At 37.8% G+C, this 8,522-nt stretch overlaps 1 protein-coding gene across 1 annotated transcript in view; it reads left to right on the top strand.

Moving 5' to 3' along the window:
* Positions 1–8,522, top strand: part of LOC107723376 (otoancorin-like) — a 22,788-nt gene that overhangs the window by 13,438 nt on the left and 828 nt on the right. Inside the window, 15 exon segments of the mRNA XM_016531961.1 lie at positions 17–107; positions 110–144; positions 230–285; positions 935–1,055; positions 1,162–1,280; positions 1,809–1,944; positions 3,072–3,265; positions 3,559–3,649; positions 4,948–5,113; positions 5,268–5,464; positions 5,604–5,756; positions 6,475–6,617; positions 6,751–6,887; positions 6,991–7,088; positions 7,796–7,994. Of these exon segments, the coding sequence (XP_016387447.1) occupies positions 17–107; positions 110–144; positions 230–285; positions 935–1,055; positions 1,162–1,280; positions 1,809–1,944; positions 3,072–3,265; positions 3,559–3,649; positions 4,948–5,113; positions 5,268–5,464; positions 5,604–5,756; positions 6,475–6,617; positions 6,751–6,887; positions 6,991–7,088; positions 7,796–7,994 (1,936 nt within the window).

The raw sequence follows: 8,522 nt of genomic DNA, 5'->3' as shown, positions 1-8,522 counted from the left end.
GCAACCGCTTCACCAGTTCCGTCGTGATGTAAATGCATCTGAACTGGTGAAGCGGTTGCCGGTTTCTCTCCTCTCTTCTCTGTCTCTGTCCACGCTGGAGAAAGCAGACCTCAGCTGCAGGGACGCGGCTGGACTCGTGCTCAAGTATACACACTAGATAGTAAAATAAAAATCCAAATACATTACCACTCCATCCATTTTTGTCTAATTTCCTTATTTCTCTCTGTAGTCAGCTTTTCTTCTGAAGAAGATTTTGGGTAATAGGATCAACCTTAGCGAATTACGGTGAGACTCCATGACTGCAACATACAGCTATGCAATACTTTGTGTAGACCTTGAAGAATCTTTTTTTTAATAAGAGAGATAAGAGAAAAAAATACAAAAATTACTAAATGAGAATTAAACTGGTACTAAAAAAAAAAAAAAACGTGAGCAGAATTGTATCTTAATAAAAATAAATGTTGTCTGCATGAATTTTGAAATTGGAGCAGATTTTAAAACACTAGGCATCATACACTTGCCAACTTTGTAAATAGTTAAAAACTGGGCATCATACACTAACGACTGAGGATCACACACTACTAGACTTTCAAGTCGTTCCGACCACAACAGACTTGTGCAGAAATGTGCGCCTTGTGGTAGGAGATGCGTGACAAATTAAAACAAACTAAAATGTTCTAAAATTGGATTAAAGTATGAAAAATATTTGATAGCCTCTGACTATATCACAGTCTGAAGTTTAAAAATTGGAGTCTGTACTCATCATACACTATGCGATTTGACTGCTTAGATTCTGCAGACTGGCTTTGACTTTCAACAGCTAGTGTTGAGTTGTCCAGAATGTAAATTGGGGCAAAAATCTGTGCACAAGTTATGTAATATACTGCAGCCTTAAGATGCAGTATCCTGATCAAGCTCATGGTGTTGTCAACAGGAAGCTGGGTCAGGCTGTACAGGGTGTCACTTGTGAAATGATTGAAAAAATCAATCGAACTGATGCTTTGGAAATGGCACAGACACTTAACAAATCCTGCGCATGGCTCTCCAGGGTTCAGGTAAACATCACATATTCACTCTTTTTTTCCACACACATTCTTTCATCAGCTCTACCACTTTTCCATGATCAAATCTACAACCCCCCCCTCCATTTTCCATTCTTAGATTCTCTGTACAGCTCAAAAAGCCTTTGCAAGTATGGAGGAACAGAGACCAGGATATTTCAGTAACATTAACAACTCTGAGCTTCATGCCATCCCAGCTATGCTGCTTATCCATCTACCGTAAGAGCAAAACAGTGCTGTATATGCATAATTAACATACACTTAAAATTTGGTCCCACTTTATATTAAATGGCCTTAACTACTATGTACTTACATTTTAATTAATAATTTGGTACAATGCACTTATTGTGTACATACATGTTTTTACATTGTACTTATATTTTAAAAATACCTGCATGTAATTACATCTGTAATTAATTTCTGTAATTACATTTATAATTACACAGTTGACCCATCCCTTACACCTTAACCTACCTTTAAACCTACCCATACTACCAAACCTGTCCCTAACCTTACCCGTATCCCACCTCAATAGCAGCAAAAGTGTTTTGCACTACAATATGAACACAATAAGTACATTGTACTTATTTTTTGATGTAAGTACATAGTAGTTAAGGCCACTTAATATCAAGTGGGACCTAAGATTTAAATGCGTTCAAATTGATTTAACTTAAGTTTAAATCATATGCTATTATTTTTCTTTACTTGTCCCATCTCACATCATCCATACTGTCATGATACATTCAGAGTAGAGAAGATTCAAAACCTGTCAGATTCTGTGTGTCCTGCTTTCATGGAGAAGATGAAGCAAGTCAGCCTGTCCTCTCTGCCAAACAGCTCTCCAGCGCGCTACGCACTTACCAAAAGAGCCATCGGCTGCCTGGTAATATGTGCACACACATGCACAGGCTTGTCCTGTCCAAAAAAAAACACACACATCTAAAGCTAACGTGTTGCTGTTTGCAACCCATTTCAGTTCTGTGGAATGTGCAATGGCAGTTCTGAGTAAAAGAGAATAAAAAATGCAGAGTGAGACTTATCCATCATAAATTGATTGGATGGTGTGCATTACATACCAGAATGCATTCAGACTTAATGGGCATCACAATACAATTGTGTTCTGTTGACTTACATTCATACTAATGCAACTGCAGGAGACAGGAGTCAAGCTTATGCAAATTTGCTGCTCTCCAAATCGATATGTCACAGCATGACCTCTTAGCTGAATTAAAAGAATGCAAACTTTAAATCTGCAGGATTGCAGCGTTGCAGTAAAGTGGAGTAGATTGAATATTTTTACATTTTGCATGTATCATATGTTGGAATATGTTTTTAAAAAGACATTGCAGAATGCAACTTCATATTACGACCATTGCAGTGCATTGTGGAAACAGACCCTTTTCAACTTTTAAAAAACACACCTGTAGACCTTGTTTTTTTTGTGTTTTTTTTTCATTCTACTACCCTGCATTTCTTGATTTTTGCATTTGACTGCTCTGTTTTCTCATTGACTTTCTATGTAAACATGCACTAGTTGGAAGTGTTTGACCTTTGTGCATGGGATCGCATCTTTTGCAGCAGCTATTGCAGTGTCTCATGTATGACCGAGAGTTCTAAAAACAGTGCTCCAGTTAAAAGTTCAATTTTTAAAAAACATGTCTCTAGACCTTGTGGTTTTTTTTATTTTTTATTCCACTGCCCTAAGTCTCAAATTTTTGCTTTTAGAAAAGCACACGTTTTTAGAAGTGTAACTTTTTAAAACTTGACACAGGTATTTATAAATGCATCGCTCACACACAAGATGCTGCAAAATCAATCATGTCCATCTAGCGAATGTTTACATGGAAAAACAATAGAAAAGCAGCACAGTAGAATACAAAATGGCTGATGCTTAACATTACTAGTAGACAATGCAGACCATGTGACATCAGCGGAAATGGAAAAGGATTCTCCTGTTGGGAACTACTGCAGGCACTGTCCTGTCCTGACCTGTATCCTGTATCTGTGCAGAAGGGGAACATGTCTGATCTGGCTGCGGCAGAGGTTTTGACTCTAGGCCCTCTGGTGTGTGAGTTAGACCCAGCCTGGATTTCCTCTCTGAACCCTGCGGCTCTGAACTCCACCCTGTAGGCTCTCGTATCCTGTCAGTATATCCAGCAACAGTATAAAGAACATCTGTTCAGGCTGCTTACGACCACCTACGGGTAACAGCATGTTCAAAATCACACATAACCCACAATGGGTTCACACAGCCCACAGTCTTACACATAACCTCTGTAAACCTCAGATCCCACATCAGTGTTTTTTTAGTTGTTTCATTGTTAAAGAGACTGTGCCTGCTGTGGCTTCAAAACTAGAGCATTTTAAACATCTGAAAAATTCTTCATATTAAACAGCCTTCTACTTTCAGCCTTGAGTCACACAGCAGTAAAACCTGTGCTTGAATTAGACATTTTGCATTGCTGTTAATGATGCATTTGTCTTTTCTTTGAACAAGGGACCCTGCTTACTGGTCAGAGGAAGATATGAGGGTGCTTGGGCCACTTTTGTTACTTAATGACACTGCTGTTGAAAAGCTGCCAGCCAAAGTAAGTCTCAGCAATGACCAGTAGACTATGGAAAAGTAGGATTAAATTGTTAAATGTACATATATGTAAAATGAATTTAATGTTTAACCCTCTACCGCATGCATTATGATAGACCTATAGAAAAAAATATTTGAATCTTTTTCTTTTCAACAAAAAAAACGAGAATGTTCTCTTAAAGAGACAGTGGCAAGGAAATTAACACAAAGAGTATGTTGCCATATGGCTACATCATGCGGTAGAGGGTTAAATAATTTTAAAAAATGAAACAACTAATAATAGATGATTATTATAATTATTATATTTGTATTAATATGTAATTACTCTATAATTATAATTTTTTAATAATTCTAATGTAATCACATTATAATAATTATGATAAATATTAGTATTAAGTGTAACATTTAAATATTTTTATAGTTATTTATTTTTTACTTATGAATAAATAAATAAATAAATAATTGTTTCCTTAATTTTATTTTAAAGGGGTCATATGATGCAATTTCAAGTTTTCCTTTCTCTTTGGAGTGTTGCAAGCTGTTCGTGAATAGATAAGATCCCTAAAGCTGCAAAGACTAAAGTCTCAAACCCAAAGAGATATTCTTTATAAAAGTTAAAAAGAGGACACAACTAGAAATCAGTGGTTAAGTTGTATTTACAACACTGTTCCAGAACAGTTCAACCCAAATATTCGTGTGTGTGCAACACATTTTACGGTGGACTTTTCACAAATGCAGACATGGTTTTATGTTTACACGGCGCGATGCAATGCAACGTACGTGTAAACGTGTAAAAAGACAGTATAAGACTTATAATCCGTAATTATGTCCCCACTGGATGCAACAAATGCCTCGTTTATAATGGGTTTTATTGGTTTTGTCTCGTCGCACCGGGACACAGCATCACAATATGGTGAGGGGCGTAACATTTCTGTCACATGCTTGCGGTATTCGGCCAATCACAAGACTGGCCAATCAGAGCACACCTCGCTTTTCAGACCGATGAGCTTTGTAAAAATGGATGTGTTTCAAAAAGGCGGGGCATAGAGGAGAAACAATAATGTACAGTATGTGAACCTTTTGAACCTTAAACCGCATAAACATTTCATTAAACCAAATACACAAAATAATGTTCTTTTTAGCACCATCATATGACCCCTTTAAATGGAACTTTTAGTTCTCCATACCATAGCAGATGTCTTATTTATAACTAGTCTATTTTTCTCCAAAATTTTACACAGTAAAAATTTTTTCTTTTTAATTTACCCATCCATCCCTCTATTCTGCTCATCTGTCTTGCAGAGCTGGATAAAGTCATATCTGTCAGACCTGATGGACAGTTTGCCCAGTCAGCCATTGGTTCCTCTTCCAAAGGAGTTCCGATCTTGGTTTGATCTCTCTGCACTTCATCGCAAACTTTTTGAGCTCAAAACGAGTAGCACACTACTAAACCGCAGGAAGCGTGAATGTATGTGTGCCAGAGAGCGCATACGGAAGTAAAACAATATCTTTTTGAAACCAGACAGTTATGATATGTTCTCAGAGAATAACCAATAGTGGAAATATTAACGATCTTTCTATCTAAAAACATGCCATTTGACTTGATTTTTTCTTTTTGACAGTGGCAGTTTCTAACACAGTGGTGTCCGAGCCCACACTCACATATATTGAGGACCTCAAACAGTGGAATGTATACTGGACTCCCACCCAGCTCAGTAAAATGACTGTGCAGACTTTCAAAGATGCTGTGCCAACATTAGGAGAGATAACCAATTACAGCACAGAACAACTGGCTGCACTCAGAGCAAAAACTCTGGAGGTACACACACACACACACACACACACACAAACACACACACAGAGCAAGTTTAAATTCTAATATGCACAACAACAGAATCAAAGAAAACCTTTACAGCATGACTTCAGTGGTCAAAGCCAATGTTTGTTGTATATGGCAGGCATGGCAGAGTGTTTCCATGTTGAATGAGTCCCAGATTGCTAATCTGGGCTGCATCTGCCAGAGCTTCAGTGCTGATGAGCTGGCCAACCTCAGCATTGCCTCACTGGACAGTCTGGAGACACTGACTGCTTGCAGCTTTACCCAGACACAGGTAATACACACACACGCACGCACACACACACATTCAGTCACCAAACAGCATCAAGAATTTGTATATAAAACATGTGGTTAAAAAATGCTGTGAAAAAAAGCTTGTAATTTTATTTGTATTTATTTATTTAATTATTTATACATACTACTGTTCAAAAGTTTGGGGACAGTAAGAAATTAATACTTTTATTCAGCAAGGATGCATTCAACCTATCAGAAGTGACAGTAAAGACTTTTACAATGTTACAAAAATATCTATTTTAAAATATATTAACTTTTTATTCATTCATATATCACAGAACAACTGTTTTCAACATTGATAATAAGAAATGAAAAATTAAATGAGAATAAGAAATGAACAATTATTGATCCCCCATATCAGCATAATAGACAGATTTCTGAAGGATCATATGACACTGAAAACTGAAGTAATGATGCTGAAAATTCAGCTTTGCCATCACAGGAATCAATTATATTTTAAAATATTTTATTTTTGGAAATGGTAAGAATATTTCACAATATTACTGCTTTTACTGTATTTTTTATCAAATAAATTCAGCCGTGGTAAGCATTAGACATCTTTCAAAAACATTTAAATATCTTACCAACCCCAAACATTTGAATGATTTAATTTATTTTTATTATTTTTTGGTTTTAGCATAAATATGCAAAATATACAAAAAAACAAACATAAAAACTGAAAGTGATGAATTCTGCAGAGGACAGCAGTCTGGCAGGCCTTTGAAAGGGTGGCTGGAATCAGTGTGGCTGGACTAGGACAGCTGGAAATGGTGGGACTAGGACAGTTTATCTGTGGTCTACAACCTGGCCAGATTGATCAGCTCAATTCCCCCAGCTTCAGGTTAGACATACTTCCACATCTTGTGGTTATATTTTCATTTACAAGTATGCACTACAGCACAACAAAACCACTGTTAAGCAAATGCTGTATACAGACCTGGTCTTTGTGATTGTCTGATATGTGTGTTTCCCAGGGAGGCAGTAGAGGCAGTGGGTCGTGCTCCTTGTCCTCTGAACTTTAGAGAGCGTCTGAAGGAAAAGGCAGTGGCTGCGTTTGGAAAACCAGAAACCTGGACTGAAGCTCAAGTCAGCATTATGGGCAACATCATTGGTGAGATACAAAGGACACTAAGTGATATACTGTTGAATATTTACATTTGACTAGTTCAAGCTTAAAATGTGAGAGCTGCCTTTATCATTTAATGTCTCTCTAGCTGGTTTAAGTGCTGTTGAGCTGGGAAGTCTAAATTCAAGCGTCCTGCCATTCATTCAGCCGTCCGCCATCCCTCTCATACCTTCAGAACGCTTAGCTGTAAGTTTACTCTCTCGTTTGCAAACTTTAATGTTTTTATTTCTTGCCGTTATTGTGTTTGACCAGTTCTTAAATGGATACTTCACCCAAAAAAGAAAATTCTCTCATCAATATCTCATCATGCCATCCCAGATGTATATAACTTACTTTCTTCTGTGGAACACAAAGAAAGATCAATGGATCCAAATAATCAATCTCTGTGAATCCATATAATTCAACTGGAAAAAAGAATCGAACATGACCGTCATCCATAAGATCCCAATTAATGAATCAGTGTCTTCTGAAGTGAAACAATAGTTGTGTGAGAAAGAAAAAAAAAACCTTGATGTAAGCATGTTGTGAAACTTGAGTGAGAAATGTGGAAGCACACACGTTTAAAATATTAGTATTTTTCTCACACACACCTATTGCTTCATTTAAAAAGACATTGATTCATCAGCTGGGGTCATAGGAATTAACGTTGGGTTCGCTTTGTGTGGTTTTTGAAGCGTCAACTTTGGAGGTCCCGTACACTTGCATAACATGAACTCACAGAGATGTATTTTTATTCATCTCAGTTTGTGTTCATCTGAAAAAAGAAAGTCATATATCTGGGATGGCATGAGGGTGAGTTAATGATGAGAGAATTTTCATTTTTAGGTGGAGTATACCTTTAATTGAGTTGCTCTGTAAGTAAAGAAAATGTGACTCTTGTCATTTGTGTTCAGGCACTGTCAGTCAGCCAGTTGAAGGCTTTGGGCCCTGACAATGCTGCAACTGTAACAGAGGCTCAGCGTGCAGGGCTGAGGGTCGATCAAAGGGCCGCACTGGATGAAGCCGTGGGACTAAAAACTGCACGCACTGAAGTGCCCACTGGAAGCTCCAATCCAAGCTCCGGTGGATCAGTCCCACTGCCACTAAAAGGAGGTAAGTGACGGGAAAAGGGCCAGGAAACCTGTTTGGTGATAGTCGCCCACAAATTATTATTAAATGGATAGTTCACCCAAAAAACTTCGTTCATCTTCGGAACACAAACTAAGATATTTTTGATGAAATGTGAGAGCTCTCAGACCCTGCATAGACAGTAATGTAATGTAATGTTCTTAAGTAACTGTAATGTTCCCAGGTCCAGAAACGTAGTAAGGACATCGGTAAAACAGTCCATGTGACATCAGGGGCTCCGCTTCAGTTTTGCAAAGCTACGAGAATACTTTTTGAGCGCAAAGAAAACAAAACTAACAATTTATTCAGCAATTGAATCTCCCCCGAGTTACGTCTTCCGCCATTTTAGAGAGTATCACAATGCATAAACACGCTTTCCCCTAATCTCAAACAACGCTGATTACGCAGATTACGTTCATGCGTGCGCTTTCTCCCCCCGAACGCAAACAACGCTGATTACGTCAATTACGCTCTTGGGTACTCTCCAAAATGGCAGAAGACGTAACTCGGGGG

This window comes from Sinocyclocheilus rhinocerous, unplaced genomic scaffold (genome assembly GCF_001515625.1).
Source record: "Sinocyclocheilus rhinocerous isolate Xijiao unplaced genomic scaffold, SAMN03320098_v1.1 scaffold241, whole genome shotgun sequence".
NCBI lineage: Eukaryota > Metazoa > Chordata > Actinopteri > Cypriniformes > Cyprinidae > Sinocyclocheilus > Sinocyclocheilus rhinocerous.
This window is presented reverse-complemented; position numbering and strand designations above follow the sequence as displayed.